Genomic DNA, 17,680 nt, shown 5'->3' on the forward strand with positions numbered 1-17,680 from the left:
CAACTCAGTGGAATAAACCAAAAATATAAATACACCATTAACGGTGTTATTTATTTCACAGCTTCTGCTCGACACTCATTCTCTGAAAACTGTTCTGCTTGATCTTCCTTCCATCGGTTCTCAAGTTACACGCAAGGCTCCAGCGAGCTACACAAAGATTGTTGTCAAAGGCATGACTCGTGCAGAGATGATTCTGAAGGTAAGGAAACTCAGCCCTGTGAACCAAGTGTGATGTGACGGGCTGCAGCAAACCTTCCGTGAGTTGGGAACGTCAAATGTTGGATTTACTGGCTTTGCCAGTAAATATCTCTCAGCCTAAAATACCGGATTTCTGGGAGTGATTTTCAGGTGGTAATCTCATCACAGAGTTCAGTTAAACGCTGAAGTGAGATTACGACTGAAAATCATTCCCATCTGCTCTGTTCTGTTATACGTAGTGTGCAATCTTTGTTGACGTGGCGCATGCTTACTGAATTATTAATGATTGTGGTATATTTAGTGCAAGACTTGTCAAGTGATACTCTACAGCTGATTATCAGGAAATAATACTTGTCCTATTATTATAGAGTATAGTAATATAGCAGCAATTGGTGCCTTCAGCACACTGCTCTGACAATATCTAAATTTGCAGAGCTGGGACCATTCCCTGGTCTGTCATTTCACAGATGTAGCATAGAGAAATAGGGCTGTTCTCTTTATTGACTCAATCAGCCCCAATAACTGGTTGTGCCAACTGAAATGTTCCAGACCATCCTTCATGTTTCAGTAATAGTTCAGAATGGGTTTTATGGTCAAATGTTGTTTAGATTTTATAGCTGGCCAATGGTATCTACACGGTCAGCTCTAGCTTTTGACACTCTGAGAGTCCTTGGCAAAGCCCTGTGTGCTAAGCATTCCGCTGCAATAACAGAACAAGTTTTTGAAATCTGATGGCTCAAACACAGATCTCTCTGGGGAAAGCCACTGTTGTGGTTTAACAGAAAGTAGACAAGAAAATTAATAGAGCTGGTGTTCTAACAGAAGTGACAAATCGATGGCCTAACAGTTAGCTTGAGGCTTCGAATGTGGTTATGACTTGCACAAGTGTAAAGTTGGTTAAAGTTTTTGTAGTCTTCCTTTGAATGTGAACTAGAATGTTGATGGAGGAAGAAATGTAAAGTTTGAGAAAATACTGTATTATTTATACTGTCAGTGAAATGTTGAATTATGACAAATTGAATTCGAGAAATGTTTTTCTCCAACTTGCCCCCATCAACCTGGAAGCTCCCCCCGCCACACCTATCCCCAGATCCTCTTCCAGTCCTTTTCAATGGTAGGTTGGTTAAAGGTGACTAGACTTCTTATTTTCCTGCCCTTTGATGGGGAGTTGCTTGGTTGCCATTCATTACCCTTGAGGTTACAATGGAGCTTGAAAGCTCCCTGTGTGTGGAGCATTAATGAGATGAAAATACATTGGGCATGCAGCTAAGCACACTGGAGCTCCACCATGCTATTCCCAAATGTAACAGTTCAACAAAATAACCTGCCAAATGAAAGTTCAGGCACCACCTCACAGCAATCCAGTGTCCTGTGTTGGAATACTTACAGCACAGAGTCTTGCTAACGATTAAAGAGACTTTTTAAAGAGTTTCTTAAAGTTTTAGTTTTGTAGACGATGAACGATACCAGGAAATCTGAAAGATTTGTGATTTACGGTATCCGTAAGCAAGAAATTCCTGTCTGCAACCAGTTCTTTGTTTCACTGATAAGTTATGAAATTGAATGCGAGAGTTTCACATTAAGAAGAAAAAGAACAATTCAAATGGAGTAAAACAAAAATGCCATTTCATGCCGCTGCTGTGAAGAATGAAGTGTCGCAAAGTAACTTCTATAAATGAAGACAATAAATGAATCCACTTTACCAAATGCTAGCTGTTTCCAAACCATAATAGATCACAACAGATGAGACCACTACCATTAATAGGGTCCTGCCTGTTATATCGATGTCATCACAAATAAACAGAACAAAAGAAGGCAAAAACTAGAAATCACAAAAAAAGTTATAAATGCACAACTGGTCTATCGGCATCTATAAAGGGGAAAGATAGGTCATATGAATATACAAATTAGGAGCAGGAGTAGGCCACTCAGCCCCTTGAGCCTGCTGTGCCATTCAACAAGATCATGGCTGATCTGATTGTAACCTCAACTCCAAATTCCTACCTACTCCCGATAACCTTTCACCCCATTGTTTCTGGTGCAACTCTTTTGTCCGATTCCTTCATAGTACGTCTGATTTGCCTCATCAGGATATAATAGTTTTGTTCTGTTAACACTGTCCAAGCAGTTTATGATGCAATGAAATGCTGCTTTGTTAGTTGTGGTTTTACCTGTGGTTCAATATAGCAATCTTGCTCCTAGACACTTCAGTTAGTGCAGCTTTTTTGTTCACTTTTGCATGGCACCAGTTCAACAAAGCATCCCATTGTTTCCTCCTAGCTGTTCCTTAGGCCCTAACCACCAACTCACCTCTCAGTAAGCCTTTCAGTTGACTTAACTCAAACGATTCCCTTGGTAAGACTCCATAGGATATTTTCTAGGTCAAATCTCACCAGGATGACCACTCCTCCTGCCACCGACATGTCTTGGCACCTTCCCAATATCCCACTGGAGCTCCTTCCACAGCCAAGTTCAATCTCCAGATGCAATTCCAGCCCATCTAACATATACACTCCAACGTGACTCTTTGTCACTTGTTTAGTTTGAATTGCAGGAGAGAGGGTATGATATGTCTGTGTGCCACCTCCCCAGATTTACATTGCTAAACCCAGCTCCTTATTTCAAGGCAGAATTAGAAACCCACATTTCTGAAGGCCTGCAATTCTGTTGGGATAAAAGACCTGCTTTCCGCAGTGTAAACTCAAAATACATAGATGTTACTCTTCTGCGATCTGAGCAAAACAAGCAACAAATATAAAAGTGCCATGCACTGCAAAACTTTAATCAGTAGCCCACAAACATAATGATTAGCATAATGTATAGGAAGATGTATATTCTAATTTAATGACCTCAGTAATCCCTATGTATCTATTTTTACAGCTGATCTAACGATTTGTCCACACCCATGCAGTAAAAGCTTGCCATTCCCACTAGAGCATCCTAGTTACATGTTTTGGATTTTTGTGCTAGATGTCTCCATGGGCTCAGTGTCACTGGTGGTTCATATAAGCAGGTCTTGTATCCTCTATGAACTACAGTTTGCCTCTGCCTGTGTGTTCTCTGTATAAATACAGCAAGCCTGAGAGGTTGAATATAGAGAACCTTTATCACTGTACTGCACCTTGCTGGAATACATCGCATATCTCACACATTTTCTTCACCTTCGGTAAGCAGAAGAATGTACACCATATTCAGCTTCAGCTCAGGCTATAAACAGCTAGAGATTCACTTAATGTTGAAACAGATAAAGAACAGTAATTGATATAAACAATATATTACAGCAATTATAAACTTTACTGACATGAATATCAAAAAGAGAAACATTTCTCCTGCTCTAAACTTCAATGTTAAACACAATCACTTACTATTTATGTAGGTATCAGCTATCACTGGGTCCTCTCGCTACCCCATTCTTCCAGTCGTTCCTGACTGACTGATGCTTTCATACAATACCACCTAAGATGATCCTTCCAAATTTGTTTTAAGGTATTCCCAAACAAAGACACTAAAACTGTATTGTCAGTTCTGATGGTTAAAGGAAGCTGAATTTATATTGATAGAGATACATTCCATTAAGTTATTTCACCAATCACCTTATTTGAACTGATGTGTGGTCATTCAGCTCCCTTGTACTTCAGGACTCTTAAGTCCTCCCAGGCAGTTCTCCTGAAAATGTCATTCACTGTTCAGACAACAGTCTAAAAATGGTCAAGTTAAAGAATTATTTTTAATACTGTATATTTTTTGTTAAGAGTAAAGGAGTATTAAAAAAAATCCATTCCACCACAAGATCAAAAGCCAATTAAGGAGACTGTGGGCTGAATTTTTCCGGCCCCTTGACTCCGTGAATCGCGGCACGGGGGCCAGTAAAATTCTGTGGAGAAAGGCTCGCCTCGACCCGCGACGTCGAGAAGGGCCCGCCACAAATTACTGGCAGTGGGTGCACCTCCGTGCGGCCCCTCCGTCGCATGGTAGAGGCACCACCATTAGAATATGTTAAACGGTAATCACCTCTGCAGATTATGCAGCCCGCCGCCTCTCCATGGACACCTCCGGATTTTTCGCTGAACGGGCGGCCGTCAGGTGCTGTCCCGTTCATGATTGGAAAAGCCGGCGGGTCCTCAGAGGCAGTTGTTGTGTCAGCGAAGGTAAGTTCTGTTATTCAGGGGTCTCATTCTATATACTGGAAGGGAGGAGGGAGGGGGTCTGGGATTACTGGAGGGAAAGCTCTGCAGGCATGAAGGGAGGTACTGTGTACCCTCTCTCCATAAACAGTGTATGCTCTGCGTTTGTGAAAGAGCAATGGCACTCTAGTCACACTGTGTGTGGGGAGGGTGCCAGAAAGGGTAGAAACATTAAGGTTATAATGGATGGTGGGGGCAATTGATTCAGCTGGTAGGATCTTGATGTGGTCATGCTGTGCCACTCGGTGTTGGCCAAGATGGGCCAACTATGGCACCCCACATAGTTGATCCATGAAAGTACCCGTCAACACCAATCCCTGCCCTGTTAGGAACCTTCGAATACATGAAGGGTTCAACTTTATTTGTCACATGGAAATAGGTATGGTTCATCCTACATTGCATGATCCTGTGCCCCTGAGGATCCGTATGCATCAAAATCAACAGGCAGGTGTGATCCACGTAGAGGCCCCCAGTCGTGAGCAGCAGCCCCAAAGGGGAGCCTGCCATTACGATTGCTGTGCATCTACAGGCCCCACATGACATGCCATTGGATGTCAGAGCACCAGTGTCAAAGGCCATTGCGCCTGTAGAGAGGGTGGTGACACTGCTCTGTGCCCTGCTCAAAGATGACCTGCAGTCCGTGGGCTTCGGTGGACATCCCATGCCTTTGGTCCTCATAGAGGCAGTGGTTCTCAAGCTTGACATCTATGCAGCTTTTCAGGGGCTCACCAGAGACCTTTGTGGGGTCACACAGTCAGCAGTGCACCACTGCATCAGGAAGGTCACCAATGCCCTGCACCAGAGGGCCAGTGAATATGTCCGCTTCAGGACGGACACTCTCAACCAGGCCCAGAGGGCCATCGGTTTTGGCACCATTGGCAGAGAACCATCGGTTATAAGTTCATAGACTGCACTCATGCGGCCATCAGGCTATCACCTGCAGACGTCACCATTAAAGGAATCCTCTCAATTTAGGTGAAGATGGTATGTGATCACCACAGATGCTTCATGCAAATCTGCGACTGTTTCTCAAGCAGCTGTCATGACGCCTGGGACCTGCGCCAGTCCCAGCTGCCACCGCTGCTCACTGAACTGGCTCAGATGGAGGGGAGGCTTCTTGGAGATGAGGGCTATCCCTTGCAGACATGGCTCCCGACGCTAGTGAGAGACCCCACCACTGCTGAAGAGGAGAGATACAACATCAGCCACTGAGCTCCATGAGCCACCATCGAGCAGGAGATAGAAACATCGAAACATAGAAAATAGGAGCAGGAGTAGGCCATTCGGCCCTTCGAGCCTTCTCCGCCATTCATTATGATCATGGCTGATCGGCATGCTGAAAGAGCACTTCCAGTGCCTGGATGGATGTGATGTCCTGTACTATGGGCCAAAAAGGTCAGCTCCTTTGCTGCTCTGCACAACTACGCACCCAACAGGGGCCAGGCCTGGCATAATGAGAGACGTCAACAGGATTCCTCCTCGGACTATAAGGATGCTGAGGACCTACAACATGAAAGATGCATGGGAGGGCAGATGGCACCCAGGCTGTGCACGCAGGGCTAGCAGTGAGCTAGGGATGTAAGGCAGTGGCTTATCAGACAAAGGCTGTCTGCTCCATAGGAACCGACATGAGCTCTGCAAGCCACACATCACCCTTGCTCACCTGCTGTGCACCAGTCCACATCTGCAGCGTCCCTGTGTAAACCATTAGAGGCAGCAGCTGACTGAGCCAATTTCCATGTCACTGCATCTGTGGAGATACTCATGTGTAATAGTGGCATGGTAATGATGTTATTGCATACGTTGGCTCTCCTGAAGGGCCAACGGTGCAAAGGGATGTGACATTGGCGCTACATGCTGGCACACATCATTCACACAGAGAAAAGGACACACATGTTGGTGAGGAACATCTAGTGAAAGACTTATTTTACATTGCTGTGACACCCGTGCATTTACATTTGTGTCAGTGTGTTCTCTGTAAACCTCTAATACCTTTTGTGGTGTATTTAAGTCTCACGTCCTGGAATGTGCAAAATTAAGATTGTTCACCCAGGTGCGGCACACCTCCAAGAAGGAATGTTACACTTGAGTGGAAGAAGGGCATCACAACTTCACAGGACACTGGGACACAGCAGGGTAAGTATGTGGCAGCAAAGCAGAACGTGCTGGGGTAACTCAGCAGTCCACAGATGCTGCCTGACCTGCTGGGTTTCTACAGAACTTTCTGTTTTGCTGGCAGATTGACAGCAGCCCCACTCTTCAACAGACAGGTAAGTATTCTTTGACAGCTGTCAGGAAGCAGGTGCTGGGGCGTTTAAAATAGGGCCCCTGCACCTGCTACATAGCTTTCAAAACGTAATATGGGGAGGGCGGCTTGGCGCCGTGATGCTAATGAGCCCGCGCACATAATATCGCAGGGACTCCAAGTGCGGGCACCCTGCTGAGTTTAAAGCCCTGTGTGTTTACCACTATTAAGTTTGGCATCCAGAATCTTAGTATGTCCACTGAGGTTGAATTTTTTCCTGTCACTGCTCACTGTTCATTTCCTCAGCACGTAGATCCTTTGTGGCATGTATTTATATATAAAGAGGCTTGTGCAGTGCATGTAGAGATGAAGGCATGAATTTCCTGCCTCACATCAGCTGCACTTCCTGACTAGAGATTCACTCGATGCGAACACACTAATTAAATCTGACTAAATTGTCTGGCACCGTTAGCCACCTGGAAGTCGGATGAGTGAACTTAGGGAAAATTATTTTTTGTACTCTTCAAAACACAGTGATGAGATGTTTCTGAGTGTTAGAACTTGACATTATTGACACTTGTCTAATGCACCAAATGTCGTTCTTACGGCTGAAATGCAATAAGTATTGTCAGGTTTAGTTACGGACAGAATTATTGAGGCAGAAGTTGCAAAAGGAGTCTTTTGCAAGCCTACCTAGAACAAGGTAAAAATTTTGAAAGTGGAAAAAAAAATCTGGAAAACTTAAAAGAATGCATATAATGAAGTGGTTTTAAACGGAGTTGAAAGATTTTCCTGATGCAGAACATTACACTGACCTCACCCAATTTTACAGCTATGAAGATGGTCGTTTGGCCCATTGCACCTGTGCTACCTCTCTAAAAGCACTATCCATTTAGTTCCATTCCCCTAGGTAGCATCTTAGAAAATTCCTTTTGAAAATCCATATCCATACCATCGACTCTGTTGCCTTTGTGAATATATTCTGCTTTCTTCTCAATACACTTGATTAAATTTGTCAGGCATGACTTGCCTTTTACAAATCTGTGTTAACAGTCTCTTAATTAACCCATGCCCTTATAGGTGAGTATTAATGTATCCATTATTACATACAGTCTCTAGCACAGCTTTTTCCTAGAATCATGCACATTTCAGTTAGGAAGGAAGCCTTTTGGCCATCATGTCTGTGCCAGAGGTATCTAATGTCACCCCATGTCACCCCATTTTCTTGTTTTTTTCTCCCCCCCCCCCCCCCCCCACCCCCAATCTCCTACCATACTTTTCCCATTCAAAAGTTTATCTATTTTCCTCTTAAATGCCATGCTTGACTTGGTTTTGATAGGGTCATGTAGCCATTTTCTATTAACCCTTTGCATGAAAAAAATCCTCATCTAAACTCCTCCTGTATGCTCTCAAAGAACATGATTCTCGACAGGAGCGAGAGTAACAGGGTAGTGGTTATGGGGGACTTTAACTTTCCAAATATTGACTGGAAATACTATAGTTCGAGTACTTTAGATGGGTCTGTTTTTGTCCAGTGTGTGCAGGAGGGTTTTCTGACACAGTATGTGGACAGGCCAACCAGGGGCGATGCCACATTGGATTTGGTACTGGGTAGTGAACCCGGCCAGGTGTTCGATTTAGATGTAGGTGAGCACTTTGGCGATAGTGATCACAATTCGGTTAGGTTTACCTTAGCGATGGGCAGGGACAGGTATATACCGCAGGGCAAGAATTATAGCTGGGGGAAAGGAAATTATGACGCGATTAGGCAAGATTTAGGATGTGTAGGATGGGGAAGGAAACTGCAGGGGATGGGCACAAACGAAATGTGGAGCTTATTCAAGGAGCAGCTAATGCGTGTCCTTGATAAGTATGTACCTGTCAGGCAGGGAGGAAGTTGTCGAGCGAGGGAGCCGTGGTTTACTCAAGAAGTTGAAGCGCTTGTCAAGAGGAAGAGGGCGGCTTATGTTAGGATGAGACGTGAAGGCTCAGTTAGGGCGCTTGAGAGTTACAAGCTAGCCAGGAAGGATCTAAAGGGAGGGCTAAGAAGAGCAAGGAGAGGACACGAGAAGTCATTGGCGGATAGGATCAAAGAAAACCCTAAGGCTTTCTATAGGTATATCAGGAATAAACGAATGATAAGAGTTAGAACAGGGCCAATCAAGGATAGTAGTGGGAAGTTGTGTGCGGAATCAGAGGAGATAGGGGAAGCGTTAAATGAATATTTTTCGTCAGTATTTACAGTAGAAAAAGAAAATGTTGCCGAGGAGATTACTCAGATACAGCCTACTAGGCTAGATGGGATTGAGATTCACAAGGAGGAGGTGTTAGCAATTTTGGAAAGAGTGAAAATAGATAAGTCCCCTGGGCCAGATGGGATTTATCCTAGGATTCTCTGGGAAGCCAGGGAGGAGATTGCAGAGCCGTTGTTGTTGATCTTTAAGTCGTCATTGTCGACAGGAGTAGTGCCGGAGGACTGGAGGGTAGCAAATGTTGTCCCCTTGTTCAAGAAGGGGAGTAGAGACAGCCCTGGTAATTATAGACCTGTGAGCCTTACTTCGGTTGTGGGTAAAATGTTGGAAAAGGTTATAAGAGACAGGATTTATAATCATCTTGAAAAGAATAAGTTCATTTGCGATAGTCAGCACGGTTTTGTGAAAGGTAGGTCGTGCCTCACAAACCTTATTGAGTTTTTCGAGAAGGTGACCAAACAGGTGGATGAGGGTAAAGCCGTGGATGTGGTGTATATGGATTTCAGTAAGGCGTTTGATAAGGTTCCCCACGGTAGGCTATTGCAGAAAATACGGAAGTATGGGGTTGAAGGTGATTTAGAGCTTTGGATCAGAAATTGGCTAGCTGAAAGAAGACAGAGGGTGGTGGTTGATGGCAAATGTTCATCCTGGAGTTTAGTTACTAGTGGTGTACCGCAAGGTTCTGTTTTGGGGCCACTGCTGTTTGTCATTTTTATAAACGACCTGGATGAGGGTGTAGAAGGGTGGGTTAGTAAATTTGCGGATGACACGAAGGTCGGTGGAGTTGTGGATAGTGTCGAAGGGTGTTGTAGGGTACAGAGGGACATAGATAGGCTGCAGAGCTGGGCTGAGAGATGGCAAATGGAGTTTAATGCGGAGAAGTGTGAGGTGATTCACTTTGGAAGGAGTAACAGCAATGCAGAGTACTGGGCTAATGGGAAGATTCTTGGTAGTGTAGATGAGCAGAGAGATCTTGGTATCCAGGTACATAAATCCCTGAAAGTTGCTACCCAGGTTAATAGGGCTGTTAAGAAGGCATATGGTGTGTTAGCCTTTATTAGTAGGGGGATCGAGTTTCGGAGCCACGGGGTCATGATGCAGCTGTACAAAACTCTGGTGAGGCCGCACCTGGAGTATTGCGTGCAATTCTGGTCACCACATTATAGGAAGGATGTCGAAGCTTTGGAAAGGGTGCAGAGGAGATTTACTAGGATGTTGCCTGGTATGGAAGGAAGGTCTTACGAGGAAAGGCTGAGGGACTTGGGGTTGTTTTCGTTAGAGAGAAGGAGGAGGAGAGGTGACTTAATAGAGACATACAAGATAATCAGAGGGTTAGATAGGGTGGATAGTGAGAGTCTTTTTCCTCGGATGAGGATGGCAAACACGAGGGGACATAGCTTTAAGTTGAGGGGTGAAAGATATAGGACAGATGTCAGAGGTAGTTTCTTTACGCAGAGAGTAGTAGGGGCGTGGAACGCCCTGCCTGCAACAGTAGTAGACTCGCCAACTTTAAGGGCATTTAAGTGGTCATTGGATAGACATATGGATGTAAATGGAATAGTGTAGGTCAGATGATCGGCGCAACATCGAGGGCCGAAGGGCCTGTACTGCGCTGTAATATTCTAATTCTAAAAAAAAAAAACCTGCATTTATATAGCACCTTTAATGTAGTAAAAAGCACCAAGGTGTTTCACAAGAGCATTTTCACCTTTCATATCCTCAGGACCTCCTAAAGCTCTTCACCGCCAGTAAATTACTTTTGAAGTGTAGTCACTTATGTAGAAAATTTGTTGGTACTGACCCTAAATTTATGCCTCCTTGCTACTGCTTCACTGAGCAATGGAACTAATCTTCCATTACCTTTACAAGCCCTTCCAATACTTTGAACATGTTAGATTTCCACTTGATCTGCTCTACTTCACATAGCAACTTGATAGCTGCTTTCTGTTAGAAGTCAACTCATAAAAAACAAAAGCATGGAAAGAAAATCATTTTTGGCTCAATAGATCACGTATTACCATACTGGACTTTATTCAGTTTATTTAATCTCCTTGAATAATCACAAATAATACTTCCAACAGGATAAAATTGTACTTTATTTATGACTGCGACAGGTAATTAAGCTAACAACGCAGTCCTTTTTCAATTCCAGTCTGTTGTGTCCTACAGAGGACTTGGTACCAACCGAACACAAATCAGAGTGTTTCACAGAATATTTAATCATCTGTATCTGCGTATATCTTCATAACCTTCAAGGAGTTAATCAACAGAATATTAATTACTTTTAATGGGAGTCCATTCCACATAGCTGCTGCACTGGTGCAAAGAAAATACTCTCATTTTTTTCTCACTAATTTCTACTTGTGGCTGTCCAGTTTCACAATCACAGTTTAAGTAACCTAACTGTATTCTTGTTATCTGTGACTTTTACCATCTTTAAGGTTTGAGTAATGTCCCCTTCCCCCATCTCGATCATCTTGCCAGTAACAAGTTCACTTCTGAGATTCACCTCATACCATTAAAGTTACAGTTCCAGTGTCATCCTTGTTTCCTTTGCTCTTTTACAATGTATTAATTCCTTTTTAAGATCGGCTGCTCAAAATTGTACACAATACTATGAATGTAGTCTTATTACTGAGTCACATGGGCTTGAATAACCTATTTTAATTTGGTTTCACTAATCACCTCGAGTGCATCCTAAGACCAGGTGAGCCAGGCTAAAATAGTCTTTATTTTCTGAAGAAGGGTCACTGACCCGAAACGTTAACTCTGCTTCTCTTTCCACAGATGCTGCCAGACCTGCTGAGTGAATCCAGCATTTCTTGTTTTTGTTTCAGATTTCCAGCATCCGCAGTATTTTGCTTTTAAAATAGTCTTATGTTGATTTTATACTTTTAGTTTATTGTTGAAATTCACACCCAAACCACTTTCCACATTACACATCTAGATTAAGGAACCACAAAAAATAAACAATACTGCAGATGCTGGAAATCTGAAATATAAACAGAAAGTCTTCATTGTACAAGAGACACAAAGGACTGAATTTTGTTGAGCTCCCAATGTCTGGGTCCATGGCGGGGGAACCAGAAGATCGTACCGGCAATAGCCCGCCATGGAGCCCGCGCCGGTAGTGCCAGGCCCGATCTCGGTGGTGGCGAGGCTCCATGGCAGCCCCCCACCGCGCTCGGTGATGGGACCCAACTTTAAATAATTAAATAAAGAGCATGAATGCATTTAAATGCAATTCCCCGTGATCTTACTGGCTCACCGCGATCTTGATTGTGGTGGCTGGCGCTCGCGCGCGTTCACTTTCCTATCCAGGGAAAGCTGGTGCCACCGAGGTGGGGAAGGGGATAATTTAGGATTTTTAGTCTAGTGTGGGGGGGTGGAGGTTGGTGGTGGTGGTGTAGGGAGGACAATCAGCATGTGTGGTGCAGTGGGGGGGAAAGGTCTGACCTGTGCACTTTGAACAGTTGAAGCGGGGGTAGGGGGGTGGTGGCTGTAGAGGTCAAATCATCAATGTAAATGTTTTGTGGGGGGCGGGAGGGCAACTATTTTATGTAAGTGTTTTTGGGGGCGGAAGGGGCGCCATTTTTTTATGGCATACTGGGGGTGTGCGGGTTTAAATATTCAAATTTTGTGGCAGATCTGTCTGCCCTTTTAAAAATGGCGCCAGTGTCTGCGCAAACACAGCTGACGCCGTTGCCAGCGTCGCAGAGCACGCCCCACCACGTGATTGTCGAAGGGTGGTGGGGCGGCCCGACTGGTGTATTACAGTGCTGTCATTTCTTTCGTCCACCGCTGCTCCCAGCGGCGGGAATGTACGATCCAGCCCAAGGTGTTGGGGAACCAAGGCTCTGGTGAAAATGAGAAACTCGAGAATATTAGTAAAGAGATAGTACTGGAAAAATGAATAGGACTAAAAGCCTTGGAGCTGTTGGCCTATATCCTAGGGTTTTAAAGGAGGTGGTAACTGAGGTAGTGGATGCACCTTTTTTGATTTTCCAGGATGGTCTCTGTGGATTGGAAGGTAGTAAATGTAATCCCACTATGCAAGAAAGGAGGGAGAGAGAAAACAGGGCCAGTTAACCTGACATCAGTAGTCGGGAAATACTGGATTCTATTATTAGGGGCATGGTAACAGGGCACTTAGAAAATCATAGGGGCAGAGTCAACATGGACTTATGAAAGGGAAATAGTGTTTAACAAATCTATTCGAGTTTTTTGAGGATGTAACTAGTAAGAAGGAGAAGGGCCCAGTGGATACGGTTTATTTGAATTTTTAAAAAGCATTCGATGAAGTGCAGCAGAAGAGGTTATTACACAAAATTAGGGCTCATGGGATTGGGGGTAATATATTCGCATGGATTGAGGATTGGTTAACAGACAGGAAACAGTAGAAATAAATGAGCCAATTTTGAGTCAGTAGGCTGTACCTATTGGGTGTCGCAAAGATAGTGCTTGGGCCTCAGCTATTTACATCTATATCAATGACTTAGGTGAGGGGATTGAGCGTAATGTATCCAAGTTTGCTGACAATACAAAGTTAGGTGGAATGGTAAGCTATGGGAGGATGATGCAAAGGTGCTGCAGAAGGATTTAGACAGGCTAAATGAGTGGCAAGAATGTGGCTGGATTTTAAGGAGCCCTTGGGATCCGTGGCGGGTGAGCCTGAAGATGGTCCTGGATGAGGCCTGCCATGGACCTCGATGCCAGCAGGGCCCGGCCCAATCCTCCTGTCGGCGGCGGGGCACTGTGGCGGCTCCCTCCCCCCGACCCCCACCCGCCCCTCGGTGACATGACCACAATCACCATATGCAAATTAATAGAGTTGCATTGTACTTGCGCTTAATCTTGATGTCCCACGGCAATCTTCAGCACGGCAGCTGGCACTCCCGCGCTTTCAGATACCCGTGTGGGGAAACGAGGTGCCACGCTGGTGGGGAGGGGGTAAGTTTGTCAGTGTGGGGGCGGTGGGAAGAAACAGGGTCAAATAAATGGCATAGGTGTTTGGGATGGTGGGAAGGGTTGTACTTTAAACTTTATGCAGGTTGGGGAAGGTCGGATGTTACAGGTAAGTGCTTTGTGGGGGGGGAAGGGCAAATGGTTAATTTAATTGTCATTGGCGGTTGAGAGAGGGGCAGAAGAAATATATTTAATTTTATTCAGTCTGTCTTTAAATATTTAAATAAGCCGGTAGGGCTGACAGCCCTTTAAAAATGGTGTCAGCGCCTGCGCAGAGACAGCTGACGCCATTGCCAAGGTGGACAGCCCGCCCCCACCTCATGATTGGGGGGGGCAGCCCACTCCAGCTATTTAGTTGAGCTGCCGCGCTTGAGATTGCGGCAGCTCTTTAGCGTGCGGCCAGATTGGCGGCAAGCTCATAAAATCTAGCCCATAATCTGGAGATATGTGAAGTTATCCACTTTGATGAGGAAATAGAAAAGTAGAATTTTTTTTAATGGTGAAAGACTAAAAAATGTTGTAATCAGAGGGACCTGCATGTCCTTCTACACTAATCACCAAGTTAACATGCAGGGACAGCAAGGGATTAGGAAGGTAAATGGTATGTTAGCCTTTATCACAATTGGATTGGAGTATAATAGTAAAGAAGTCTTATTGCAATTGTATTGGGCCTTAGTGAGAGTACTGTGTGCAGTTTTGATCTCCTTACCTAAGGAAGGGTATACTTGCCTTAGAGGGAGTGCGACGAAGGTTCACTAGACTGATTCTTGGAATGAGGGGATTGTCCTATGTGGAGAGATTGAGTAGTCTAGGCCTGTATTCCTTAGAGTTTAGAAGAATGAGAGGTGATCTCATTGAAACATATAAAGTTCTTAAAGGGTTTGAAAGGGTAGATGCTGGAAAGATGTTTCCCCTGGCTAGCGAGTCCAGAATTAGGGGTCGCAGTCTCAAAATAAGAGGTCAGCCATTTAGGACTGAGATGAGGAGAAATTTCTTCACTGAGGGTTGTGAATCTTTGGAATTCTCTATCACAGAGAGCTGTGGAAGCTCCATCGTTGAGTATGTTCAGGACAGAGATCGACAGATTTTTAAGTACTAAGCGAATCAAGTGATAATGCAGGAAGATGTAGTTGAGATAGATCAGCCATGAGCTTATTGAATGGCAGAATTGGCTTGAAGGGCTACTCCAGCTCCTGTTTCTTATAATGCTGGGAGTACTAAACAGGTCAGGCAGCATCTGTACAGAGCAAAACAGAGTTAACGTTTAGGGTCGATGACCTTGCATCAGATATTGGTCTGAAATGTTAGGTTTTTTTTCTCTCCACAGATGCTGCCTGACTTGCTGAGCATTTCTAACATTTTCTGTTTACATTTCTGCTGTTCTTTGCATTCACTTAATTAATTCCGATGGCAGAAGATATTGGTTAGTCTTGGTTGTATATCTTATTTTATGATCAAATTCAATGTTGCCTTCCTCCATATTCATGATTAACATAAGGGTTATAAATAAGTTGGATCATTTTTTCTGGTGCCATCTTGGGTCAATTGGCAGCAGTTTCACCACCTGACTCAGAAAGCTGAGAGTTCAAGCCCATTCTTGAGCATATTATCTAAGCTGAGAAGAATGCTGTATTGTCAGAGGTGATGTTTTTCAGATCAGACGCTAAACCAAGGCTCTGATTGCCTCCTTGGATATAAAAGGTCCCATGACATTATTTGAAGAACCATAGGGAGTTGTCTGTGGTTCCTCCTTCAACTAGCAGCACCATTGGCACATTGACTGATAATACGTTTCATTTTTCGTTGGCAGACCCTTTCTGCATGGAGTTGGCTGTCAGGTTTGTTGTCTTAACAGTGATTGTGCTTCAAAAATTATTTATTAGCTGTGAAATGCTGAAGATGTGATTTAGACAGTATCAATGAAAATTCTTTCTCAAAATGCAACATGATCACTGCTAATCACTTGAAAGCCCAATGCTGAACAGTATAAACTTTGTAATGATAAATATCTGCTTTAAGTTAAACTGTTGCAGACTTCTCCACAGTAGCTATGTTTGTTTCTTCTTTGTGGGCATTGGCACGAGGTGCAGTTGGAATCCCATTAGTATAAACTCGAATGAAAACTCTCTCTGACGTGCAGATGCACATCAAAGGAGTGGCTAAAAAATAAAATGAAAGGTCGAGACTCTTCCTTTTTTTTTGTTGGAAGGTAGCCAGCATCCTGTGCAGCACCAGTGCGATGAGGAACTGATCAGAATTCTTTAACCGTTGCAGTGTTCATCTGCCCGAGAGGGTATATTAAATAAACATTTTTAGTACCACAAATAAGTTTCATTTCTGGAGATGTGTGTGTTTGTACAAAATCAGTTTGTGGAGTATGCTTCTGTGTGAATGGCAAAAAGCATACTTATATCGTAGCTTAGCAAGTTATTGAAACATTTCTAATAAATTATTCTTGGATTGATGTGACTGTTGTATAGGTAAAGGCAACAACCATTTTGAACACAGCGTGATCTCAACTAGCAGTCAGATGAGTCACTAGTTAATCAGTTTTGTTGTGATGATAGTTAAGGGAGCAATATTAGCTGGACATCAGGGGGGGTATTGACCAGAAGCACTCAAAATAGTGTCATTGGATCTTCAATGTCGACCTCAGGAGGTAGAGATATGCCCTCAGTTTATACCTACAGATCCCCATATGATGTCGTGACCTTTGCTGAGCTGTCAGGAGGCAGTGAGCAGAGGCCGAGTCGCCACGACACGTGGAGGGAAACATTGGTGGACAATTTGCTGCAGAATTTCCTCCGCTCCAAAGCTGCTTTGGCAGAGTCTGGAGGAAGGGAGGTTGCCCACCCTTTGGCTAAGGAATTGGTAGCTTGAGAGAGACAGCGAAAAGGAGAAGTACAAAATGTGCTGTAAAGCCAGAATGAAAAATAAATGGAAATTCTTAGAATTTCAAAAATGTTGAAGTTGAGCTCTGGAGAATAAATGGCATTTAGCTAATCAGATTTTTTCTTACTGGCTTCACCTTTGTTGAAATTCTGCAGAAACAAATAGCAAGTTGCAGCTGCTGCTGAATCTTCAGCCATATGCTCTTTGCTATAACTGTACCACATCTTAAGATTCTGCAAGGGGGAAAAATTATGTTTTGCACATTTTGAAGAAATCATTTCCATATGAAATGTACAGGACAACCCAACTATCGCTTGCTTTTCACATTTTTACTGTAAATTTCTAATTTGGGAACTTCCAGCGGGTAGATCCTTTCTAAAGCACAGAGCAAGCATTACTACAATAAAAACATCAGATTTTTATGCTTAAAGAGAACATAATTAATCACTGTCTTTCCAGGGTTACTCCACTTGCTCTTGCTTCCTACGGCAAATCAGCTTGTTATCCTTCACATAATCCTTTGGTAAATTGAATACTAGAAATGTGGAAGAAAAATGGGGGTGGTGAGACCACATCTGGAATACTGTGTGTGGTTTTGGTCTCCACATTTAAGAAAGGATATACTTGCATTGGAGGCGGTACAGCGAAGGTTCACTAGATTGGTCCCTGGCATGAGGGGATTGTCCTATGATGGGAGGCTAAGTAAATTGGGCCTGTATTCTCTGGAGTTTAGAAGAATGAGAGGTAATCTCATTGAAACATATAAGATTCTAAAGGGGCTGTATAGGGTAGACACTAAGAGATTATTTTCGCTGGTCAGGGTATCTAAAACCCGGGGCACAGTCTCAGGATAAGGGGCTGATCACTTAGTACTGAGATGTGGAGAAATTGCTTCACTGAAAGGGTTGTGAATCTTTGGAATTCTCTACCCCAGAGGGATGTGG

General features: G+C 43.8%; 1 protein-coding gene across 2 annotated transcripts in view; it reads left to right on the plus strand.

Moving 5' to 3' along the window:
* vps53 (VPS53 subunit of GARP complex) overlaps positions 1-17,680 on the plus strand; it is a 258,571-nt gene that overhangs the window by 220,077 nt on the left and 20,814 nt on the right. For both annotated transcript variants that reach the window (XM_068010509.1, XM_068010508.1), the window contains exon 20: positions 62-199. In XM_068010509.1, coding sequence (XP_067866610.1) covers positions 62-199 — 138 coding nt within the window. The remainder of the gene's footprint in view (positions 1-61; positions 200-17,680) is intronic.

Source organism: Heterodontus francisci, chromosome 30 (assembly GCF_036365525.1).
Source record: "Heterodontus francisci isolate sHetFra1 chromosome 30, sHetFra1.hap1, whole genome shotgun sequence".
Taxonomy (NCBI): Eukaryota; Metazoa; Chordata; class Chondrichthyes; order Heterodontiformes; family Heterodontidae; genus Heterodontus; species Heterodontus francisci.